The 26,750-nt window shown below is 35.2% G+C and overlaps 1 protein-coding gene across 1 annotated transcript; it reads right to left on the minus strand.

The window, feature by feature from the left end:
- Nucleotides 1-23,311: 23,311 nt before the first annotated feature.
- On the minus strand, nt 23,312-26,501 carry LOC131039424 (HVA22-like protein a). Its single transcript, XM_057972186.2, has 5 exons — nt 26,245-26,501; nt 26,081-26,107; nt 25,784-25,906; nt 25,416-25,656; nt 23,312-23,717 (listed from the first exon to the last, which is right to left on the minus strand). Exons 1-5 carry the CDS (start codon nt 26,298-26,300, stop codon nt 23,655-23,657), a joined length of 510 nt encoding a protein of 169 aa, XP_057828169.2. The 5' UTR covers nt 26,301-26,501; the 3' UTR covers nt 23,312-23,654.
- Between the last annotated feature and the right edge of the window lie 249 nt (nt 26,502-26,750).

The raw sequence follows: 26,750 nt of genomic DNA on the forward strand, positions 1-26,750 counted from the left end.
ATCATTTCCATGGATTTCATAGTAGGGTTGCCTGTTTCTTCGCGGCGTCATGATGCCATCATGGTCATTGTTGATAGATTGACCAAAGTTGCTCATTTTGTTCCTATTCGATCTTCTTATACTGCAACAGTGGTGGCACGAGTCTTCTTGGAAGATGTGGTGAGGTTGAATGGGATCCCAAGGTGGATCATTTCTGATAGAGACCCTGTCTTTACATCTGCCTTGTGGACCTCACTTCAGCATGCTTTGGGGACCCAATTGAACTTCAGTTCAGCTTATCACCCAGAGACCGATGGTCAGACTGAGCGTGTGAATCAAGTCTTAGAGGAAATGCTTCGCATGTATGTTATGGATCAGCAGTCGTGTTGGGAGGAATATCTTTGCCTTGTGGAGTTTGCTTATAATAACGGATATCACAGCTTTATAGGCATGTCGCCCTTCCAGGCATTGTATGGTCGTCCTTGCCATACTCCTTTGAGTTGGGATTGGCTGGAGGATAGGGTGTGTTTAGGCTCGGATTTTCTTTGTGAGATGGAGCAGCAGGTTGAGCAGATTTGTGGGCATTTGACTGCTGCCCAGGATAGGTAGAAGAAGTATGTTGATGCTCATAGAGTCGATCACCAGTTTTCTATTGGCGATCGTGTGTTCTTGAGAGTGCATTCGCGAAGAGTCTGATCCATCATGGAAAGGGTTCTAAGTTGGCGCCTCATTTTGTAGGCCCTTTTGAGATCCTTGAGAGGATAGGACCTGTTTCCTATCGTCTTGCCTTGTCGCCGAGTCTATCTCACATCCATGATGTCTTTCATGTTTTTGTTCTTTGTTTTTATCATTGTGATGTGACCCATGTTCTTGATTAGAACACTTTGTAGGTTGAGGACGGGTAGCTTTCCATGGAGCCCGTGCACATCCTTCTGCATTGGGATTTGACCCTCAAGGGTCGTACCATCGAGCAGGTAAGGGTCCTATGAGAACCCAGTGATGAGTCCTCTACAACTTGGGAAGATGCAGTGAAGATGAGAGAGCTTTATTCTTATCTATTTTAGGCTTCCAGGAGTAAACCTAGGCTTGGGGGGGAGGATGTAGTACCCCTCCTCGATCAACCTCTTTTGTATGTTTTGAGTTACTTCAATAACTGTTCTGTGGAACATTATTGTATTTTGATTCGGATATTATGTGATGTTATTTCATGCTTTATTTGGATTTATGCTGTATGATTTTGTGCAGTATCTCAGTGCTTATGAATAATGTTTTTTATGGATCTTTATCATGGACTGACACTTTTCCCTTATATTGCGATGCGTTATTTATATGTTGCGTGTTTGGAAGTGTATTGGGATGTGAGGGGATGATTTTGCATCATTCACTCTGGTGAGACAAGGAACGTCACAATTCTCCTTCATCGGTGTGTGTGTCGTTTCTGTATATATATATTGGTCTATATGCACGTGTGGTTCTTTGGTTCAGGACATTGCAGGTACTAGTGTCAGGTAGGTGTGGGGTATTGACTCCACTTGGTTTCGCAGGTCTGAGCATGCCTTATATATCCAATGGGAGTGGAGGAGATAGTTTTGGTACCCTAGCTTGACCGCAGTTACACTTGTATGAGTGTTGTCAGTCGGTTGTGTCTTTTCCGTCTGACTGGTATGCGAGTCATAGTGCCTTGGTTTGGTCATTTGAGAGTCGTCATTTGATCTGTCTTGGTTTTGCGTGTTTCCATTTATTTAAATGGTTATTTAATTTAAATGGATGATGCTATCTAATGTTGGTGTAATTAGTTGATTATTATGCTCTGTGATTATTGATTTATTTAAATTAATGATTGCTAGATTAAATGGTTAAATGGCTTAATGTATTGTGCAGAGTTGCATTGATATTTTTGTAAAATAAATAAATTGCCTAGCCATTTAAAAAGGTTAAATGCTTATGTTGAAGAAATTATTTATGGAAAAAAGAAATAAATAAAAGCTTCCCTTTTTAGTTTTCCATTTGGCCTTTTTAATTTAATCATTGGTAAGAATTATTATTTTTGGGAAAGAAGTAAATTTGATTGCCTTTTAGTTTTAAAAATATTTAAATCTGATTGGATGAAATAACTTTAACCTAGAAGCTTAGGTAAAAAGATATTTTGGGGATCCATTATGGGGATTCACGACAGGAGAGGAAGAGGAATTTTGGGAGAAGAAAATAATTCTGAAAACTTCCTGGAGGAGCTGGAAATTCGAATTGGTTGCAAGACTGGATTTTCTTCATCTCTTGCTTTCTATTTGCTTCAAGGTTGGAGGTTCCCTTCTTGTTTTGAATTTGTTTTTGAAATTTTCAGTTTGCTTCCTATGTATGGGAATTTATACAATCTTCCTGTAGATGCTTGTGGAATGGTTGGAATGGAAGAAATAGTGTTTATTATTGTTGGTTTTGTGAAATCTATATCACATGTTTGCATTTAGGAAGGAAATGGTTCATTTCTCTATCTGCTGTGTGTTTGATCTTGGAAATCAATTTCTTGTTTTACCTCTTCTATTTGGAATGAATGAACTAGATTTAGCTTGTTGTGTGCTTTCTAGTTTCATGTTGCATAGATTTAGGGTCTTGTGGGTCTATATTTCATCTTATACCTTGCTGGTAAATATTTGTTTGAGAAAATAGGATTTGGCACTATGTATGTGTGTGCCTATGAACTGATCCAGAAATGAATCATTTTCATGTTTAAACGATTTGGTGGCGAGTTGATTTTTATGCCTTGGAGGCATGTGTTTTTGTTTGTTTCGAAGAATTTACCACTCCCATGATGGGCTTGCCTCATCACGTGATTCGGTAGTGTTTGCTACCAGCAGGTAGTAGAACTACCGGTCGGCAGCACCGCTACGCAGTAGTAGTGCTACCGGTCGGTAGGATTGCCACCGGTTGGTAGCGGCTGCTACCAGCGGTAGCGGCACTGCCGATCGGTAGTACCACTACCGGTTGGTAGCAGTGCTACCGATCGGTAGTGGTTGTTACCAGTGGTAGCAGCGCTACCGATCAGTAGGGTTGTTACCAGTGGTAGCAGCATTGCCGACAGGTAGTATCTGTTGCCTCGACAACAACACTACTGCGGGTTGGCTTTTGCCACCGCTTGACCCTGTGCCTTACCGGTACAAACCGGTATGTGTTATAAATTAATTTAATTTTGTTAAGTGAACATGTTGAAGTGGTTGTTTTATGTTGAGCATAAATGGTGATTTTTTCATGTGATTTTTATTATGTGGTTAATAAATTTATCAATGGAAATCAAGGCATGGATTAGTGATTCAAATTGGTAGATTTGGTTATATTCTGGAATTGAATTAAATGCCTATTTGGAATTCATATTTTTATTTGGTTGAATGTTCAATGCGGATTTCATTCCTGATGGAATATTGATTTGGGAAAATGAATAATGTGACTGTTGTAAAGAGTGTTCTATTTCATATTTCAATCGATGATGTTGCAAGTGTATTATGTGTTGCTTTGGTCTGTGGTTCAATCATCCTGTGGAGGCGTATTTGGTTCCTTTGACCAAGAGATATATGTTGCCTTCATTGTCTTAACCATGTGGTGTCTTTGCCTTATGGTTAGCCAAGAGTCAGTATGTCCTTATTTGACCACTTGTTTCTGATAGTGGTGTTATGGCTGTCTGCTTTGCCATAGGGTCCTCGGGGAGTGACCATGTTTGTTTAGTGACCTTTGAGAGAGTGACTTTTGCTTGGGGGTTGCACTCAAAGTAATAGGTATTACGACCCAGCGAAAGTCAGATAATAACTAGTAATCTAATGAACTAATTAGGTGGGTAGTATCATAACATTAATAAAGATAATTGTACCTCGCACCTGGGTGAGTGCTTGTATGAGACTCATCATGTTGTGAGAAGGCTTGGAATGGCAAACCAACCACCTTGTCTTCACGAAAGGCTGGTAGGGTCCGCATGAGACTTAGTTGGAACCAGAGGTTCGAGAGAGGTTACCAGGACAGTGAGCCGGGACCTATGGAGGTTGTACCATGGTATCCATCTTAAGCTATGTGATGACACTCTCTCATTTGGTTCACTTGTGTGTTTGTGTCGTTGAGTCACCTGGATTTTTGTGGGGTTATTTTGTGTTGTCATGGAGTCGTATTGTTTTGTCGACTATGTCATGCTTATGCTTGTTTGAGGGTCCTCAGCTATCTCCTAGCACGGTGGGGTGATTCCATTTGGGAATTACATGATCAGATGGTAGTGCCACTTCCCATCGGATATTCGGATTTGTACCTTCATGCGAGGATTGGCTTCGCAGTTGTTCCTGTGGTTCGTGACTCATGCTTCATCTCTTGTTTGAAGATTATTGTTATTTGGAGACCCTTGTGGTCATTGTATCATTGTATCATTGTATCATTGATCTTATGTAACCTTGTAATCGGATGAGATGTATCTTCATATTTATATTGAGAAGCTATGTATTGGAAGAGCAATGTAATCCTATGTTGGGATGTTTTTATCAGTTTCCTTGATGATGTTAGTAAATGCTTATTAAAGTGGAAATTATATTGCATCCTTTCAATCTTTCTATGATGAATCTTTATTTGCTTATGGCTTCTTGTGATCATTTAGTTAATGATGCATATGTGGATTTTTAGTTTTGTGGAATTTATTCTTGAAGTTAATTCTTTGTTGGCAACCCTTAAGGAATTCTGGTGTAAGTATTTTGCTTTTGTTATTGTGCATTTTGTGTAAATGCACTTATGATGTTTATACTAAAAAAATAAAATAAATTGTTTCACCCTTGTTGTGGGTTTTCCTTCGGGGTTCCTGGCGGGGTATTACACTAATTATCCTACATGTCATGAGCACCTATGGATAGACACTAGCACCCCCAAGGGACACTGACATATGGGCCTTTGACATAAGTGCTAGTATCCTAGGCACTAATGTCTAACAAAATTCTTGAAATTTCCTATAGAATATTAGAGGCCTCTTTTGAACTTTTATACAACCTAAAAAATTTGAACTCCAAATCAAGATATATTTCTAACCTTTTTGTTCTTTCAACTACAGTAATAGTTCCTTTCCCATCTCTATTGTTCTCTTTTTACTATTTTATGATCACTATAAGAGTTAATTTTATTAGAAGTAAGATGCATTAGAAATATATATATACCGAACCCTAGACTTTGATATTCATGGTTCTAACTTTCAAATGGTTCTATGACAAGAGATTTTGAATTGTGTATCAAAATTAAGTGCAATCAAGGATTTTGTTGACATGAATGAGTCGTCACACGTATATTTGATGACACTGTATTTAAAAGGTGGATTAATGAATCAATGAACAAAAAGTTCTTGTAAAAAATTAAAGATGAAACATGCTCATATTGCTACTGCACAACTTAGAATGTTGACATAAGGAGAATGAATTGGAAGAAGCTTGTGTGAGTAAGTTCACCAAAAATCCATAATAGAATCCCTTTATGTAAACGAAAAAAAAATTAAAGCATCTAAATTTTTTAGCTCTCTATGACAAGAAAGCATAGAAGATAACTCCAAATACCAAGAAACAACCTAAAAATTAAAGAAAATTAAGGAAAATAAAGTAGAATATTCTTGTTTAATACAAGATTGTTGATCGGCCAAACATTCTTGCCTTAGGCACCCACGTTAGGGAATTTGTGAGTTTATATCTCACAAATAAGGGTCAAGTGATCTAACCACTCTTTTGGTTTACGTATCAACCTCAATGCTACCTCAAGACTTGTATGAGATCTATGAAAAAAGTTATACTCCTTCCTTCACCTCTTCTATTTTTGTGGTGTTGAACTAGGTTTTGCTCCATTTTCTATTAATTATTAGCAAATCTATACTTTTCCAATCCCTTTTGGACTAAAATCCTCCAAATCCTATCCCTTTATTTTTTCTCCAATTATTTCTATATCGTAGACTACATTTTATCTTCTTTAAACCAAATATCGTGTACTCATTATACAAAACTTGATATCATTACTCCCAACTCTAATCTCTTTCTTTTGCTCCTTACATTTAATGTCAACTTCTTTGATCACTTTTTCCTTTTAAAATTATAATTGGATATCATTTTCAAAATCAATTTTGGTTGCTACCTCAAATCATAAATTCTTTTAGTTTGATGTACCTTCCTTCTTTGATGCCACTTGGTGTTTGTCATTAGTTAAAATTCTATCAACAAATTTGTTTTCAACCTTATATTTTACCTAGGTTTTTTATCTCTCCTTCAAAACATGTATTGGATTTACAAATATCAAAACTTCCTCACTGCTTCAACTCCTTCATTCATGTTCACTTTTTCATTTAATGCTTCCACTAAACCTTTATTATTGAATTGTAGTCCATCAAGCGGCTTCTTCCTTTCCTTGATAGCCTCAACTTCAATATTCTCGAATAATGCCTTAATAACTTTTCTTCTCTCCCCAAGGTTATTTCTCAAAAAAAGTATTGGATACCATTTCCTTTCCATGATGCTCTATGCTACTAATTTTTTTAGTGTGTTCGTTGTACACTATCCATTATTGATTATCTACCTTAGTTACTTCCTAAGAATTTTGAGCTTCCACCCTCTACTTTCCAAGAAGATTGTATATGGGTGAACCCACAATAGTGGGTTATACTTTTTTGTACGAAAGAATTTTACTCTTTTGTCCAAATCTTATTTTCACCCACGTTCTATCGGAAGTCCCTTTCGATTGAACACAAAAAATGCTTTCGGTCGAAAGTATTTGGAGCAATACTTTTGATCGAAAGTCATCTTCGATCGAAAGTATTTCTTTGTTTTTTTTAATTAATATTTAAAAGGGTTTTCGATCAAACCCTTTTTTTAGGGGTTTTTAAATTAAAATTTTGTAACTGTCGAAAATGACAGTTAGTCATTTTCGACAGTGTTGGGCCCATGGAGAGGAGCAGCTTTGCATGGTGAACCTCTGAACCGGAGCTAGAGGTTGGTTTCTTGTCACATTCTATTGTAAATTTTGGTTTCCTATCACATTTAATTATAAAATTTAGGTGTGTCTATATATATATATATATATATATATGTATATATAGATATATATGCATATCTATGGATATATATAGATATATGTGTATATACATACATGTATATATCTGTATATATACATGTATATGTATATGTATATGCATATGCATATATATGTTTATGTATATGTACATATATATGTTATATATATACATGTAAAGTTAGAAAATGTATATATACAGGTAGAGTTAGAAATTGTACACATGTATGTATATGTTAATGTTTTATGTTACATTAAAAAAAAATGAAGATTTAGTTTAAAGATATTAAATCGATATTTTATTTGAAAAAATTAAAAAAAAAAATAAAAAAAAATATATATATATATATATATATATAATTTGAAAATTTGAAAATTGTGTGTGTGTGTGTGTGTTTTATTCTAGAAGGAAAAAAAATGAAAATTTTAGAAAGTTTAAAGAGATAAAGTCTCTTAAATTTATATTTATATTATATATATAAATACATTTAAGAGACTTAAACTCTTTAAATTAACTAAAAACCTCAATTTGTTTTTTCTAATTATCAAAACATGAAATATAGAGTTTGCCAATGAAAGAGCTACAATAATACCAAACACATCTTTGTTTAAATACGACCTCTTTATTTGTATATTCCCATCATATTAGCTTTAATTTACCAAGAAACTTAAAGATCTCCTTAAAAACTTATGTTTTGACCTAGATCCTTTTCCTTATTTCTCTACTCACACCTTTCCTTGGAATATTTTCAAGTTAACAGTACTTCATAAGGCTAATTTAGAGTTGTTCCACCTCGATTTCTCTAAGAAACTAATGAGAAGCAACTACCTTTCACTTCAATAACTAAATTTAAAGTTGTAGATTCAATGTCCATCACCAAATTGCTCGAGCTCTAGATCCCCTTAAGACTCTCTCTCTCTCTCTCTCTCTCTCTCTCTCTCTCTCTCTCTCTCTCTCTCTCTCTCTCTCTCTCTCTCTCTCTCTCTCTCTTTATGATTCAAATTTATGAAATTGATGCATACATAATACTCATGTGTGTTTATACATGATTGATGCATGTTTAATGTGTGTTTATATGTATGATTGATGCATGCGTGCTATGTTCTCATGTGCACGATTCATTCAATTTTTTTTAGATCTACTACTAGTTATGAAATTGATTGCAATGTTTATGATTGTGAAAGCTAATTTTATATTTTATTTGAGATCTCTAGAAATTTTTAAGAGTACATTTAGAATTTATTAAATTGAATTTTAGTACATACATTTAAAGAGTATATAATTAGTTTGAATGTATCCAATAATTGTCTTTAAATTTGAGATTTAAATAAAGTGCAATCTAAGGCTTGACATTAAATTATACTCCAGGTCTACCTATCTATATTATCTAGACATCATGGCAGATGAGGCAATTCCCCCATAGGAATTGTTTTTACAAACAAACATAGAGAGAGAGAGAGATCCTAAAAATCTTTAAAATCACCTAAGACTTGATTACAAGGGGAGAGAGAGATCCTAAAAATCCTTATTCGGGTCTAAGAAGACTAAAAGGAGGGAGAGAGAGAGAGAGAGAGAGAGAGAGAGAGAGTATAAACATATTTAATCACCTAAGAAGACTAAAGGGAGAGAGAGAGTCTTAAGGGGATCTAGAATAGAAAAAGCTAAAGAGTTTAGGAGAGTAAGAGAGAGAGAGAGATCCTAAAAATCTTTAATCACCGAAGACTTGACTAAAAGAGAGAGAGGGATAAGAAGACTAAAATGATCTATAGAGAGAGAGATATTCTTAAGGGGATCTAGACTAGAAAGAACTAAAGAGAGTAGGAGAGTAAGAGAGAGAAAGAGAGATCTTACAATCTTTAATCACCTAAGACTTGACTAAAAGAGGGGAGAGAGAGAGAGAGAGAGAGAGTCTTAAGGGGAGTGACTACAAATACTTAATCACCTAATAAGACTAAAATGAGAGAAAGAGAGAGAGTCTTAAGGGGAGAGACTAGACCTAAAGAGAGTAGGAGAGTAAGAGAAAGACCCTAAAAATCCTTAATAATCACTTAGATTGAAGAATTAGAGAGAGAGAGAGAGATCCTATAAATATCTAATAATAAAATATTGAAGATTAAAAGGACTTGGAGAGAGAGAGAGAGAGAGAGAGAGAGAGAGAGAGAGAGAGAGAGAGAGAGAGAGAGAGAGAGAGAGAGAGAGAGAGAGAGAGAGAGAGAGAGAGAGATTCTCTTGAGGGGATAGACTAAAAAGGCCTAAATAGAGTAGGAGAGTAAGAGAGAGATCCTAAAAATCTTTAAAATAATAACCTATTGAAGACTGAAAGAGAGGGAGAGAGAGAGAGAGAGAGAGAGAGAGAGAGAGAGAGAGAGAGAGTATTTTTTTTAATCACCCTTAAAGAAGACTAAATTGAGAGAGAATATTTTTATTTTTAATCACCTTCTATTTGTATTATATTTTATAATTTAATTAATTTAAGTGGATTGATTAATTATAAATTTTAAAGATGCATACCTATTTTCTTCCTATGATATCTTGCCAATTCTTGTTCGTGGCGTCTTCATTCCGTTTCAGGTGAATACTTTCGCATAGTCTTATTTAGCCTTGTACTTTTTTTCCCCATCTCTTCCTTTGAAAATTCCACACCAACAAAATTCACTTGAAAATGCCTTCTTTGTGAAAAATCTGAATTATCCTTCAAATTTGATATGTAAAAAATTAAAAAAGCATCTATATTTATATGAAATTGTTCATAGCAAAAAAAAATGCCTGATAGGGGGTTCTATCGAAAGTCAACGGTTAAAACATGCCATGTTTGATAGAATATGATCATTACAACAAAATTTGTGCCAAGCATGTTCGATAGAACCCCTTTCATTAAAGGATATGTTTTATCGAACCTCCTGGCTAGAGATCTTTCCCTCAAGCTCTCCTAGTTTTTGTAGATTTCTGGCCTTCGAAGCTCTAATTGGGGGCTCAAATGGAACAATATTAACAAAACCAAATGCATGATGGTAGTACTCGAAGCGATCTTTCAAATGATTATAATTTTAATATATATCGAGTTTATTATTTTTATTTTTTTTAGATTAACTAAATATAGGTTTCTCACCAAACAACTTTTTTGTTCAAAGCTTATGGAAAAATAGTAAACAAGTGAAAAATTATTCTAAAAAATATCTACGTAATAGGTATTGAATTCCTCTTTCTAACAAAAATAATAAATTAAATTTCGATACATACACAACAAGTTATGAGCTACCAAATGAACATATGTCAAAATTACAGTTAACTCGACTTCAAAACTTAATAAAATATGAAATATTGAAGCTAATGTTATGAAACCAATTGTAAACATTATATATGGATGTTAAAAAACTAAATTCAAAAGAATCACATTCATAGCTATTTTAGAAAAAAAGTTATGTCATACCAAATGAGTATCACTCTTTAAAAATGTTGTTTACTATTAAAAACTAGTTTTTGAGGGAGATAGAAAAATGGATACAAATTGATTCCAAAAATTTTCAAAAAAAATATATTTAGAATCTACACACAATATGTCACAAATCACTAGTTCACATCATCTACAAATTCCTTACGGTTTAGGAGTAATAGGTGTCTGAATGTGAAGTTTTTTTCAAAATGATTATTTCAATGTCAAAGTTGGCTAAAAAGTGTAACCCACTATTGTGGGATCACCCTAAATATACTTCTTTCTCCAATTCTTCTACAAGTCCTCTCAACTTCAACATAGTTTCTTTGAATAATGTCTCAATAATTTTCTTTCATCTTTACTCTAGGTCATCCAACGAACAAGTGTTGGCTACCATTTCTTCATCATGATATTTTATGCTGCTAAAGTTATTAGTGTATCTCTTTTCCACTACTTGCCTTCATTACTTATGAACCTTAGTCACTTCCTGAGAATTTTGGACTTTCACCCTCTACTTCCCAAAATTTTTGTATACTTCTTTCTACAAGCTCTCTTTGTAGTAAATTTTATGGTACTATTCTCACTTTCACATTGTTAATATAAACATTATTCTCACTTTCACATTGTTAATATAAACATTATTCTCACTTTCACATTGTCAATATAAACTTTTGTCCAATTGATCATTATGAGCATTCTCTCCACCAAACTAATATTTTTGAAATTTCTTATACCATTGCTCATCACCATAACATACCCATTCAATTGGTTTCTATTTTGAGAAACAACTAACAACATCAACTATTGCATGGTCAAATTATACTTCTCAATAATTGCTCCAATCATTTTTCTCCTTTCCTTCCTAGGGTCTTATATTGGACAAGTTATGATTCCCAATATTTTGTGCCACTATCTTTCTTAAGGCATCCTTTGTCTACATGGTAATTTGATCGAGTTATGAGATCCGATATTGCAGTTCTCAGTTGTTTAGTGTTGATCAATGTTCAGGATTTTTCTCTGCATTTCTTCGTGTTGCAATATCTTGGTTTGCGGATTTGACAGTGTGTTTGGGATGTTTTGGTGTGTCCTCAATTCAGATGGTTCGTGATTTGGAGGTCCGCAGTTTGACAGTCAATTCAGTTAGTGTTCTTGAGGTTCAGTATGATGATGAAGATTCTAGTAAGTGGTGATGTTGTGGTTGTTGTTGTGGTAATTCATGATTCTTGTGGATGTTTCTAGATCGTGTCTTATTCGTGTTGATGGTCTGCATTGATCGTTGTGCATGTTATTGATCATTTTCTTTGATCCGGTGGTGTTCTTCATGTTCTTGACTGACATGATGATCGTAGCGTGTTGCGGATGTTCGAGGCATAATTCTTGGAGGTTTCATTTTTAAGGTGTTGATTTAGGTCCATACTATGTCTTAGCCAACATTGTTCTGGTCTGCATGTTATATTGTAGCATGTGGTTATATTCTTATAATTTGTGATGTGTCTTGAGCTGACTTTGAAATATAGGTTGACGATATGCATAAATATATGTAATAGTCATATGAGAGATGTATTTGCGAGTGTATTTGAATGTGTGTGATTGGATAAGTGTGCGAGCAATTGTTTTGATCTTTTGGAAGTGTGAAGAAGCATAGCAGAGCATATTAGATTGTGTGTTTAACCAGAACTATAACCAGGCATGAGGAGATGCTACTTTCTCAATTCATGATCTTCCAGATGTAATCCAAATTTGTTTGTAAGATAGTGAGTCTTCCTCATGGTTGTAGCCCTTCTTGTTTTTGAGCAGTGAGCTCTAAGCAATGTTCCTGAATGCATGTGCATTCCCCATTGTAATATTTCATATAATTCTAACAGAGTATCATCATATTATGGGTAGGTTCCCACCGCGGTTTTTCTCTTGACTGGGTTTTCCACGTCAAAAAACTTGGTGTTATGTGTGTTATTGATGTGGTGTTGATTTATGATTTCATTATTAATTATCAGATCTGAAATTGTGTTTAAGTTGAATAAAGTTTGTGAGCAAACTGATTCACCCCCCCCCTCTCAGTTTGCTGCCTTGTTGCCAACAATTGGTATCAAAGATAGATTCTCCGAAAGAAGCTTGACTGCTTGAGGTGATCCGGGATCGCAACCTATGCATACAAGAAGGATAGTCTAAGATTTGATGGAACGAATTACACTCTTTGGAAAAACCGGATGGAATGTCACTTGAGATGCATCGATAAAGATTACTAGAAGATTACTAAGAATGTGTATAATGTTCATCTGAATGGTCCTACAAGTCCGGATGAGATAAAGAAAGTTGAATTCAATATTAGAGCTAAGGAAGCATTGTTGAGTGCCTTGATTGATTCTGAAATGACTAATGTAATAGATTTGCAGACTACTCATGAGATTTGGAAGAAGCTAGAGACTTTGTATGAAGGTGATAGTCATGTGAAGATTGCCAAGTTGCAGAGCTTGAAGGGAAAGTATGAGTTGTTGAACATGGATGAAGATGAGAATATTACCTTCTTTATGTAGAGAGTGAATGATTTTGTGTTGAATATCAGACGTGCTAGTGGAGTGTTGGAAGAATAAGAGATTTTAGTTAAAGTGCTAAGATCCTTGCCTCCTTCTTACAAGTACAAGGATGCTGCTATTGAGGAGATCCAGACCATTACAAATGTGACTAGAGACATGTTGATTGGAAAGCTTGTTGCCTTTGAGTTGAGCGAATTTGGTGAATCTCTTCCTAAGACAAAATTTGCATTCAAAGCTATTGTTTCCAGGAAGCAGAAATATGATTCGAGAGAAAGTTATACAAGGGTGTCTAGATATGAGAAGGAGATGAGAGAACTTGAAGAAGAACAAAGAGAGCTTGAAGTCCTGATTGCCAGAAGATTGCCTAAAGGAGCCGATAAGTATAAAGGGAAGTTACCTCTTAAATGTTTTTTTTTGCAATAAGATAGGACATTTTGCTTCAAGATGTCCGGAAAGAGTTCCTAAGTCCAAGCCATACAAGCCCAAATATCAGAAGAAATGTTATTATGATATTGATGAAGGCGTGACAGATGATGAATCTGATATGGGAAATTCAAGAGATGAATGGGTGTTTATTGCTATCAAGGAAGATGATCCGGTGACTACTGATTCTACTAGTTGCATTAATGAGGAGAAAGCTTTGGCTACTAAAGTTGAAGAGAGAGATGAATGGGTTATTGATAATGGCTTCTCTAATCATATGACAGGTGATAAGAGTAAGTTGTGAGCATGGAAAAGTATGATGGTGGTGTAGTAAGATTTGGTGATGACAAAGCTAGTATAATCTGTGGTAGAGGTTCCATTTCTCTTGATGATAAGCATAATATTGATGATGTCTTGTATGCAGAAGGTCTAAAGCATAATCTTTTGAGTGTTTGACAGATGGTTGACAAGGGATATGATTTGCAATTCAAGAATGACACACGTAAGATCTTAAGTGGTTCCGGAATTGAGATTGCATTAGGGACAAAAACTAAAGATAATATCTTTCACTTGAATGTTGGCGGTAAAAGTTGTTTGATTGCTCAGATTGATGAAAGTTGGTTATGGCATAGAAGGATGTGTCATGTGAATTTTGATTACATGGTTAAGATAAGTTCCACTCAAGCAGTGAAAGATCTTCCTAAGTTGGTAAAGCCTACTAATCTGATATGCAAGGAATGCCAATTAGGGAAACAGACAAGAGTTTCTTTTAAAAGCAAATGGTATAGTTCTAATAGATTATTGGATCTTGTGCATGCTGATTTGTGTGGTCCTTCTAGAGTGAGAAGCTTGCAGGGAGACAATTACTTCATGTTGCTGATTGATGACTATTCAAGGATGATGTGGGTTACTTTCTTGAGGGAGATGTCTGAAGCATTGGAGAAGTTCAAGATTTTAAAAGACATGGTTGAGACTGAGATTGGATTGAAGTTGAAGTGTCTGAGATCTGACAGAGGTGGTGAATTTACTTCCAGTGAGTTCAATGCATTTTGTGAAAAGCAAGGAGTGAAGAGATAGTTATCTGCTTCGCAGACCCCTTAGTAGAATGGTGTTGTGGAGAGGAAGAATAAAACAATTCAAGAAGCTGCTAGAACCATGATGTTGGAAGGAAACGTTCCGCATATCTATTGGAAAGAAGTTGTGAGTACTGTTGTATACACTTTTAGCCGAGTGCATATCAAAGGTGATACCGATAAGACTCCTTATGAGTTATGGTTTGGTCATGTTCCTACAGTTAGATATTTTAGAATTTTTGGAAGTAAATCAGAAGAGATGAAGATTTAGGGAAGTTTGATGCTAGATGTGATGAAGGAATCTTTCTTGGTTACTCTATTAAGAGCAAGGCCTGCTGATGTTATAATAAAAGATTGAGGAAGATAGTTGAAAGTGCTAATGTGAAAGTTGATGAAAACAATGTGAGACAAATCAGATCTTGCGGATATGATTCAGATGATTAGATCGATAGCTCTGGTAAAGGAAAGCAAGTGCAGACCTAGAATCAAATTCAGATTGTTCCGAAAAAGCTTGAGAATGAAGGAGAAGGTACTAGTGCCAGTGCGAAAGTAAGAGCTCAAGAGTCTGAAAATCAAGAAAATCCTAAGACTCCCAGGTATGTGAGATTGAATCGTTCAAAGAATCAGATCATAAGAGATAAGAATAAAGGTGTGATGACTAGGAGAAGAGTTGCTGAAGAATATTGTTTGATTTATAAGATTGAACCTAAGAATGTTAGTGAAGCATGAAAAGATGAAAATTGGGTTAAAGCAATGGAAGAAGAATTGAACATAATTGAGAAGAATAATATATGGATGCTTATTCCCAGACCTAAGGATAAAAATGTAATTGGAACTAAATAAGTCTTCCAAAATAAATTGGATAAAAAAGGTGAAGTTGTTAGGAATAAAGCAAGACTTGTTTGTAAGGGATATTCTCAAATGAAAGGAATTGATTTTGAGGAGACTTTTGCTCCAGTGGCAAGAATTGAAGTTGTTAGATTATTTCTTACTTATGTTGGTTACCAAGATTTCAAAGTTTATCAGATGGATGTTAAGTTAGCCTTTCTTAATGGTGAGTTAGAAGAAGAAGTTTATATAGAGCAACCAGATGGATTTCAGTTGACAAATCAGAGAGATATGGTTTGCAGATTGAAGAAAACATTGTATGGGTTAAAGCAAGCCCCAAGAGCTTGGTATGCCATATTGGATAAATATTTTCTAAAGCTTGGATTCAATAAAGGTATTACTGATAGTAATTTGTACTTCAAGATTGATCATGATAACATCTTGATTGTTGAAGTTTTTGTTGATGATATTATTTTTGGAGGAAATGATAGTTTGTGCAAGAAGTTTGCTGATGAAATGCAAAATGAGTTTGAGATGTCTATGATTGGCAAAATGAAATTCTTTTTGGGATTGCAAATTACTCAGTTGGATAAAGGCATTTTTATCTCCCAGTCTAAGTATGTGAAGGAATTGTTGAAGAAGTTTGGTTTAGATGATTCAAAGCCAGTTGGTACCCCTATGGTGATCGGATGTAAGATGACAAGGATGATGATTCTCCGAAAGCAAATCAGACCAGATACAGATCTAATTGGTGGATTGTTATATTTGACTTGGACTAGACCAGATATTATGAATGTTGTATGTCTTGTTGCTAGATTTCAAGTTGATCCTAAGGAATCTCATGTTGTTGATGTTAAAAGGATTTTCTGATACTTGAAAGGGATGGTTAATTTTGGTTTGTGGTATCCTAAAGATGATGATTTTACTTTGAGTGCTTTTACTAATTTTGATTGGGTAGGTGATGTTGATGACCGGAAGAGTACTAGTGGTGGTGCATTTTTCTTGGGTAAGAGAGTGGTTTCATGGATGAGTAAGAAGCAAAATGCTATTTCTTTATCTACTACAGAGGCCGAATACATTGTTGTTGCTAGCAATTGTACTTAGGTGGTATGGATGAAGCAGATGTTAAAGGATATCATAGTTGTTTTTGATGAGCCTACTACTATATACTGTGATAATTCATGTGCTATCAACATTTCTAAGAATCCGATGTTGCATTCAAAGACTAAGCATATATCAATCAAGTTACATTTTTTGAGAGAAAAGGTGAATGAGAAGGAAGTCAAATTGGAATATGTATCTATAAAGCAACAAATTGCAGATATCTTCACGAAGACTTTGCCGAAGGATACTTTTGAGTATCTCTGAGAGAAGCTAAAGGTGATTTCCCCTCCTGATAAGAACTAAGATGCATGGAGTTGCATCAGTCCGGTGAATCTCACAGAGATATCTTGTGATCTGGATTGATGTGTGGTGGCTACTACTTAGGGGGAGTAGTCAGTGTGGTAGTTCAGATGTTCAGATTTGTTAGTTTTGATGTTCAGTTGTGGAGAGAGAGAGAGAGAGAGAGAGAGAGAGAGAGAGAGAGAGAGAGAGAGTTTGGTCAAAGAGGGAGATTTTTGAGAAGATTTGTGCAATATGCGCCTTTAGCATTGATGTCAAAGGGGGAGAGAGAGCTATGTGAAAAACCTGTGTTGAGTTGTGTGCATGATCTAAGGGGGAGCTGATTATTTTATTTCTTTGCATTGATTGTTTTTCACATTCATATGTTGCCATCAATGCCATTTGCTGGAATAATGTGGTCATTGATGTCAACATATTCCTCTATGTTTCAGTGTTGCGGTTAGATTAATTGAGTTGGTTTGGCCAGTGTGTTGCAGATGAGTTGTTGCAGATTAAAGGGTTTTGATATAAGTATATCTAGTTTATTCAACAAAAGTTTCAGTGGTCCACATGGTAATTTGATCGAGTTATGAGATCTGGTATTGCAGTTGGTTTCTCAGTTGTTTAATGTTGATCAATATTCTGAATTTTGCTTTGCATTTTTTTGCGTTGTAATATCTTGGTTTGCAGATTTGACAGAGTGTTTGGGACATTCTGGTGTGTCCTTAATTCAGATGGTCCATGATTTGGAGGTCCGCAAGTGAATCTTTAAGTTTGACAATCAATTCAGTTAGTGTTCTTGAGGTTCGATATGATGATGATGAAGATTCTAGTAAGTGGTGATGTTGTGGTAATTCATGATGCTTGTGGATGTTTCTAGATCATGTCCTATCTTTGTTGATGGTCTGCATTGATCGTTGTGCGCGTTATTGATGATTTTCTTTGATCTGGTGGTATTCTTCATGTTCTTGGCCGACATGATGATTGTAGCGTGTTGCGGATGTTTGAGGCATAATTCTTGGAGGTGTTTCATGGTTGAGGTGTTGCTTTAGGTCCATACTATGTCTTAGCTAGCATTGTTTTGGTCCACATGTTATATTGTAGCATGTGGTTATATTCTTGTAATTTGTGATGTGTGTTGAGCCGACCTTGAAATATAGGTTGATGATATGTATAAATATATGTAATAGTCATATGAGAGATGTATTTGCGAGTGTATCTGAATGTGTGTGATCAGATAAGTATGCAAGCAATTGTTTTCATCTTTCGAAAGTGTGAAGAAGCGTGGTAGAGCAAATCTGATTGTGTGTTTAACCGGAACTGTAACCAGGCATGAGGAGATGCTATTTTCTCAGTTCATGATCTTCCAGATGTAATCCAAATTTGTTTGTAAAATAGTTTGTCTTCCTCAGGGTTGTAGCCCTTCTTGTTTTTGAGAAGTGAGCTCTAGGCAATGTGTCTGAATGCATGTGCATTCCCCATTGTAATATTTTATATACTTCTAACAGGGTATCATCATATAGTGGGTATGTTCCCACAATGGTTTTTCTCTTGACCGGGTTTTCCACGTCAAAGTCTTGGTGTTATGTGTGTTATTGATGTGGTGTTGATTTAAGCTTTCATTGTTAATTATCAGATCTGAAATTGTGTGCGAGTTGAATAAAGTTTGTGAGCAAAACTGATTCGCCACCCCCCCCCAAATTGTTGCCTTGTTGCCAACAATCTCATCCTTATCAATGAGACATTCAACAACAACCACCTCCAATTTATTTATTTTCTAATTTCTCTGGAACTCCTTTGAGATCACCATTAATCAAAGATTTGCCTCAGCTTATCCCCTATTTTGATTATACTCATATACAAAAGAAGTTGTGTTTACACTTAATCTTTTATTTGACTATAAATTGTTGATATAAAATAAGCTCTTAAATAGTATCACATCCTCCTTAATAACACATTTAACAACTACAACCTCCAATTTATTTATTTTGTATTTTTTCTGGAACTCCTTTGCAAGATTGTTGGTGTTACATGACTATAATGCATGTCTTATTTGTCAAATTTATATGACCCATCCTAAGAGAAAATTGTAGACATAAATAAGCATAATTGTACACACCACTTCAACCTTATTTCTCACCAATAACAACTCCACCAATATGTAATGTCCCACTTCAACCTTGTTTCTCACCAATAACAACTCATATGTGATATCTATTTTGGATGGAGGACACTTCATAGGGTATTTAGGTGAATTGTCCTCAACCCAAGTTGTCAAATTTCTATGACCTATCCAAGAGAATTGTAGACATCCATAAGCATAATTGGTCACACCACTTCAACTTTGTTTCTCACCAATAATAACCACCAATATGTGATGTCCCACTTCAACCTTGTTTTTCACCAATAACAACTCATATGTGGTATCTTAGGTAAATTCTCCTCAACCCCAATTTGTCCTTTTTGCATGTAGAACACTTTATAAGGATTTAGGTGAATTCTTCTCAACCCCAATTTATCCACCATTTAAACTGTTGGTGATATTATTTTTTTACATTATGTCTTATAGAAATTTAGTTGAACTATTCTCTAACCTCAATTTCTCCATCTTAAATCACACAATATTGTTGGTGCTATAACTATCAAACGTTACCTTCAAACATTTATGTTTGAATTTCATTTTGTATGATTTTTTTTTTCAAATTATCAATTCCCTATTAGAGAAGGATTTTTATGTGACAAAAATCCCCCAAAATATTGAAAACATTCATGAGAGAGAGCCACAAACGCTGACATTTGTATAATTAGACTTGTCCTACATAAATTGTTTCTTTAGTAAGAGTTAACCATTGTATTGTCAATCCCCAGGCATAGTCAACCATTGGATTGTTAATCAATAAGAGTCAACCATTGTATTGCCAATCCCCAAGCATAGTCAACCATTGTATTGTCAATCCCCAAGCATATCCCGAGGGAGGGATACACGTGTCTCCTCTTTTTCTATTGCTGTAATAAGAATATAAAGTAGAGATACATCTTTAAATGGTATTCTTGAATTTTTGAAAACCCTCAATACATATTTAGTGAATTTGGGGTAGCTTTCTAGGTTTGTATTCTATGCTTTGAATATATCCTAGAGCTTCATTTGTAAGTCCTATTTTAACCCATAAGTTGGGTGGACACCCTTGTTTTGCTGCTTATTTTAATAAAAAACATCACCCTTACATCTTAGTAGTTGCTAACTCAGTAACTCAAATTCTTTAATATCCAAATTTGTATATAATGTCAATGTTGATTGATTTTTTATCGGGTCAACGGATGATCTCCACCTCCGAGTGTTCTGAAGATAAATACTGATAGTTCTTCTCTGAAGATAAATACTGATAGTTCTTCTAAGGGGAATCCTGGTCATGCAGGTATCAGTTGTGGTAGTTCTGGGACTATTCAGATATGTTTTTCCATTTATAAAAGGTTTCATACAAATAATACATGGAAGCTCCCGCCATGTTGCACCCATGTTGTGTGCCCCGCTATGTTGCACCCATGTTGTGTGCTATGAAGAGAGGTTAGTTTGTTAAACATCACCACCCTTGTTTTGCTTCCTTTCTTTTTTGCCATTTGCCACCTCAAGGCTATTTGTATAAAGGGCCAACACCCTTGTTTTGCTGCTTATTTTAATAAAAAATATCACCTTTGCATTTTAGTAATTGATAACTCAATAAAAGTTCTTTAATGTCTAAGTCTATAGTTAATGTCAATATTAATTGAATTTTTATCAATTTGATTGATGGTCTCCACCTTTTAGTGTTTTGAAGATAAATACTAATGGTTCTTCTAAAGGAACTCCTAGTCATGGAGGTATTGGAGGCATCGGTCGTGATAGTTCTAGGGTTGTTCAGTTATGTTTTCCATTTATAAAGGGTTTCATACGAATAATTACAGAGGCTCATAGAGGCTCTCGCCATGTTGTGTGCTATGAAGAGAGGTGGTCTTCTTGGTTGAAAGAAGATTACTTATGAATTTGATTAATAGCTTTGGTTATTTGACAAATTCTTCAATTGAATACTTCCTTCAAATCCATTTCCTTTTATCATATTCCTCGGAAATAGAGTTGTAGATTGTTTGACTAAATGAATGTCAAAACAAGGAAATAGAGTTGTAGATTGTTTGACTAAATGAACGTCAAAACAAGGACATGTAGATAGACAACATTTTGCCTCTGAAACAATTAATTGTGGTGGATAAGACTCTAATTATTTGCTAGACTATAGGTCCTCCTTGTTTTGTTATTCTTTTTGAATTTAATAAGTTTTTACTCCTTTTTGAAATTTTTTTAAAAAAAAATTGTTAACTAGATACGTTAAGAAAAGAAAGAAAGTGTAGAAAAGGGCATAAATATGGAATGTAATGGATTCAGGAATTAAATTTGAAAAAAAAAATAGAGAAGACACACATCCTTGCCTAAAAGGAGGAGAAATTCTTTAGAGAAGAATTAAAAACTTTAGAGCATTAACTCCAACCTCCTTGTAATGAATCCACACATAATATTGGCCCCTTGTTTGAGCCTCTCCAGCCCAAGGAAATTACCCCACATGCTAATCCATAAAAGTCATTATTTGAAAAGAAATATAACAAATATTCTTGCTCAAAACAAATATATGCCTTACCCACCCATTAATTGTCTAGAAGTTTCTGAAAAGCAGCATTGTATATCTTACCAGCGATGAAAAAGAAGCATGACTCATGCCTTACCCACCCATTAATTGTCAAAAACTTACCCACCCATTAATTGTCTAGAAGTTTTTGAAAAGCAGCATTGTATGTCTTACCAACGATGAAAAAGAAGCATGACTCGTACTCAACTGAAAAGAAGAGATTTTTGTATTTTAGTTGACGAGATGCCAGGTTTTTATGCGAAGTCACTACCATGACTGGACGTGTTACCAACGATAAGAAACACAAAAAGAATTAGTTGCAGTGTATAAAAAGGGAGTGAATCACTTCAAGGAATCAAAACAGACATAAATATAAAAGAATTTTTGCTTTATGAGTTGGTCGTTAATTCTATAAAATATTGGAACTTTAACTTTAACCATCATAATTTTTTTTGAGTTAGTCTGTAAGTCGTTTATTGTAAAATTTAACCATCATAATTTGGAATTTTAACTTTAACCATAATAAAAAAAATCTATTAAAAAAAAAAATCTGATAGAGGGCTTTATACAAACATGTAGCTGTCTGTAGCTGTCTGCCATAGGCTGAACCTATTGAGCCTACCAAAACTAAACTTGAGGCAAAACTTGAGCCCTGGTGGGCTCATTTAAGGAGCATTCCAAAAAGATAGGACAGTACCGCCAGTACAGCCTTGATCTTCCTTTCCCAAATAGATAGCTGACAACACCAAACTAACTTTACAGGGAAATAGCACCTCCAAACTATAACTTTGGAGGGAAATAAACTTGCACATCATTTAAGCTCCTAATTCAGGAAATTACTGACTAATATGGCCATTAACCGTGCTGCTACGGTAAATCCTAGGGAGTTTCCCATGGTTGCAACGCATACCAAAAAATGGAACCCCCCACGTACCCACAACACAAACAAGTATGACCATGATCGGGCAAGTCCCTCCACAATTTGGCAACATGTTTAACTATAATATCTCTTACCATTCAAAGCATGATAGCTATTGATTCTAAGAGATTCTAAGAGCTGCTATGTTTCCAGGCATCGACTCTTTTTCTTCTGGAAACTTTGGCTTGGCAGATTTGACATGATCTGTTTGGCGCTTTATGTCTGCTGCCATGCTAATGCTTGTCATCTTAGAAAGCAATACTACTTCTTGACTAACAAGACACTCTGCTGGCTCAGGCAGTAGTTTCACGTATCAGGTCAATCTGACATACAATCAGAGAAATGTAATTATTCAGAGTAATCACTATATGGCTAGCGGTACAGAGCATCTAATAGTCCTTCCATTAGACATGACTCTAGCTTAGCCAAAAAATTGGTGCTATTCTTCCATTTTCAGAAGGATATTACTGTTAATGGAAACCTCCAAATCACTTGTAGGTAGTAATTAATATTTCATGCAACAGCTCCACTTCATCTACACTAGGACTCCTTGACAAGGAACGGTGTACTAGTCTAACATGCAGCAAGCACGGTAACCTCCAAAAACCAAAATGATAAAAAAATGTCCAAACCAAAATGCAGTTCGTAGTTGACAAAATAGCCCCAACTAAACTACATTAAGTCCAAAACAAAATGCAGTTGGTAGTTAACAAAATAGATCCAACTAAACTAGATTAAGACCATGTATAAGGGTTGATGCGCTTTCAAAAACTTGCCCTTTACTCGTATTAGAAAAGACCATGTAAAAAAAGACTGGTGTACTAAAGATAATGCAGCAAGAAATTGTAACAGAAAATATTACAGCAAGTTTGAGATTCCGATGAAGTGCTAAAGAGGGGCAAATTACAATCAAATCAAATTCACTTTTCATTAAAAAATTCCCAGTGTCAAGCGTGTCATAAGTATCATTAGTAACTCACTAATCATAGTTGTCTTAGTTTTACCCAACGGTGGAAAGTAACACTTCTACTGCAACACTAGTAAAGAAATTTTCATTACTGTAAAATTCACAAATATGTTACTTTTGAACAAGACAGACACTTGCAGTTGTTCAATCAATTTCACTAAGAACAGACATAAGAACTTATTGCAAACCACTACCCATCCAAGTATGACAACAGAAAAAGATTTTACAGCATAATTTAGAGAGAGAACAAAATCATCTATAACCTCTGTACCCAAAAGATGTTCTGAAATTAGTTAGTTTACGGGCTCATTCGAGAAAGGAACTACAGCCACATTTGTGATGCCAATAGCAAATTCCAGACAGCATCCAATGTATGATCCAATTGGTTTTGTAAGATCAATATCTGTCAATACTCGTCATAATCATAGTCATGTTCTGTGATGATGCTAGATCTCCCTTCCTTTTCAGCCTGGAACAAATACAATATAAAGCAGTTAGAAAACTAGCACTTGAAACATCAATACTTTTAGTCATTAAAACAATACATTTTTAGTATGTAAAGACCATGGAATATATAGTACAGAACGGTGACAATCATTATTAGATACTAGACATTAAAGAGAAGACAGCATATGGAGACAAAGATATCAGGCTAGTTAATATCCAGTTTTGCCATATTAAAAAATTATATAGTATAAGTACTTGAAATTAAAATTTCTGCAATGTCTATTTGTTTCATTAATTTTTTTCTGTATGGAGTCTATGGACTAAGAAGTAACTAACATACATGCAGCTTATCCAGGTAAACTTTACAAAATCATATATAAAACATAGCAGAACCAGAACTAATGAAACAGCATAAGATATCTGGTATTCAAATGCAACTGATAAACTTCGTTGGCTCCATACTCGTCAAATAGATTTGCATCTTTGATGCAGTGCACTTTCCATGCTAGATAACCAACTCATGGATTTATGAAAAATGGAAAATCCAAAATTGGCATCACTTGGCTGGCTACCTAAATAATTTCTAGTTTATTTGACCAGGAATACACCTTGAGAACTAAAAGCGCAGGCATGCTTTAATATTCAAGATTCTTAAACTTGTTTTCAATATTATCCATAGTTCTCTTATTTCGTTGGAAGCTTGAAATGACTGTGGGCCATGATCTAGTCATAGGACAGAGCATACCCAGGAGGTCAAGGCATTCTTGGAGAATGGGTGCAAGTCCCCGCCGATGGAATTGATGCCCTTTGTCTGCTCATAACACACAGCAATTGCCAGGGTTTCAAGGCAATCATGGAGGCTAGGTGTAAGTCCTGAGTTATGGAATAGATGAGACCAGGAGCTTTCCTAAACTCCGGAACTTAAAAATTAACCCTTTTAGCACAAAATTCATGATATTCATTCCCAGCAGCGCCCACTATAAAAAATTCCCAGCAACACCCACTAGAAAAAAATGAGTCCCAAGCCTTACAAAATCTTCAAAAACTACACCGGTCAAAATCTCATAGAAGTTCAAATTATAATGATTGGTAAATCGTACCTCTTGATAAAATTAGGATTATTCAACAAAAAATAAATGTTTCGTTGATAGGAAAAAATTCACATTGTTTTACTAGCCGATTGGTATCAGGAACCAGAATCAGATCTTCCAAAATTATTGGGTAGGAGGCAAAAATTAAGGATATTCATTCAGCCAAAATTGCCCAATCATTCTTTTAAAGCATCATGGAGCTTGCTGTCACTCAGCATGACCGGGTGACTCATTCTTTTATGGCATCACCGGCGTTACACTCACCAAGACTTGGTGTACTGTTTGTGAGTCATTTGTCACTTCAAGTAGACAAGGGCCACTTGACTTACCAAAAGAAACAAACATATAATTTTACTAGGCAATCCTAACAAATTTTGTGAGCTCGGCAAACTTACTTTATAAGAATTTGCTAACGAGTGAATTAAAATTGTATAAGAAAACCAAAAATTAGTCAATTGGCTAAATTAGGCCTTAACGAAGAGTTATACCCTGCTTTTCGGCCAAATCGTACTCCGTGCATTCACTAAGCTAGTTGGCATGAGAGTTACTAAATCGCTTTGTCACAACGGTAAAACATGTTTATGAGGGTTTTCAAGGGTTTAAAGGTTTCTAAGAATCTGAAGACTTACCCTCCTGACGAGTCTATCAAATGCGTCGTGCCCATTTTGTTCAATGAAACGTTCAACAACTCCTCTTGTGCTAGGGTTCATGTTCACGATTTTCTTCTGCGCAGGATTGAACCTTGAATCAAATTTAGGGTTAAGAATGAGCTTTCTCACATAATTTTCATATACAAAAGCCGCCCCATTGAACATAGGAAGCACCAGCCAACAGGTAGCAACGAGTTTCAGATAAGGCCAGAAAGGCAGCCTGCGTAAGGAAATCCAAACAAACTGAAAATATTATAACCCAATTCAACTCATATTCTTTTTCCCCTAATTGAAAAGGCAATACTATAATTTCATTGAAAAAAATAGTTAGAAATGAGAATTTTTACCATTCAAGGACCTTAGCGAAGGTAAGCTCAAAGAGGGTAATGAATGAATACAAAACCCAGTATGTCAGCCATTGCTGATCATCAAGCCGAGATGGAGTTTCTATAGCCCTAATGGATGCCAATCTGCCAAAGCAGCAAAAGCTCGCTACATTTAGAAACCTCACCAAATCAGCAACCAGGCACATAACAATAACAAAATAGCTACATTTTGATTTGATTTGGCAATTAGTTTTACTGAAAGTAATGTGAACACATCCCAGAGGGCTTATAAAGGATAAGATATAATTTTGTACTTACAGAGGGTACATTAGTGTCACCACAGGCCTGCACGTTGGAAAACAAGAACACCAAATTCAGAAAATCTTCATATATTCCATGTTTAAACTCTGATCTACAGAAATAATGAATTCCAAATGCATAAATCATAATTTGAGGGTTAAGATAAGCTAAGAAGAACATACCCTGCAAAAATGTCGATATTATATGCAACTGCTTTGAGAAAATTCCCCCATCCCATTGTTCTTAGCAGAAGTTGTGCTTCTTCTCTACCACTTTGGAGCTGTGTTCACTTCTTTTTGTGTTTGTATGCGTGAGTTTTGCTGGGTGTACTGTGGGTAATATTCCTTCAACCGACTTTAAGAAACAGAAGACAAGAGCAACATAATTTATGCCAAGGAATCGCCAGTACCACCCACTAAAAAATAATTTGATCATAACTTTTGACTAGTTTGAGAAATGTACGCCAGCATTGACACGATGCTTTAAATAATTGTCACTTTAAATCACTTTCTTTAAAGTAAAAATAACACGGAGGATGGGAACCGACCATCTGGTTTCTTTCCACCTGGTAGATACCTCCCCAAGAACTTGACATCTATTCATTGGTTAATGGACACCAAAGGTCAAGTACAGATTGAAAGAAACAAAAATATGCCTCTAATTAAATCCAAGACTAAGATAAATAAAT

This window comes from Cryptomeria japonica, chromosome 10 (assembly GCF_030272615.1).
Source record: "Cryptomeria japonica chromosome 10, Sugi_1.0, whole genome shotgun sequence".
NCBI classification, from domain to species: Eukaryota; Viridiplantae; Streptophyta; class Pinopsida; order Cupressales; family Cupressaceae; genus Cryptomeria; species Cryptomeria japonica.

Bases quoted from the DNA above. Each gene is read 5' to 3' on its own strand.
- LOC131039424 (XM_057972186.2), bottom strand. From the start codon at position 26,300: ATGGGATGGGGGAATTTTCTCAAAGCAGTTGCATATAATATCGACATT. The intron at 25,907-26,080 runs GTAAGTACAAAA...CTGCTTTGGCAG, and splicing joins GTGACACTAATGTACCCTCT to ATTGGCATCCATTAGGGCTA. The intron at 25,657-25,783 runs GTAAAAATTCTC...TTCCTTACGCAG, and splicing joins TTCGCTAAGGTCCTTGAATG to GCTGCCTTTCTGGCCTTATC.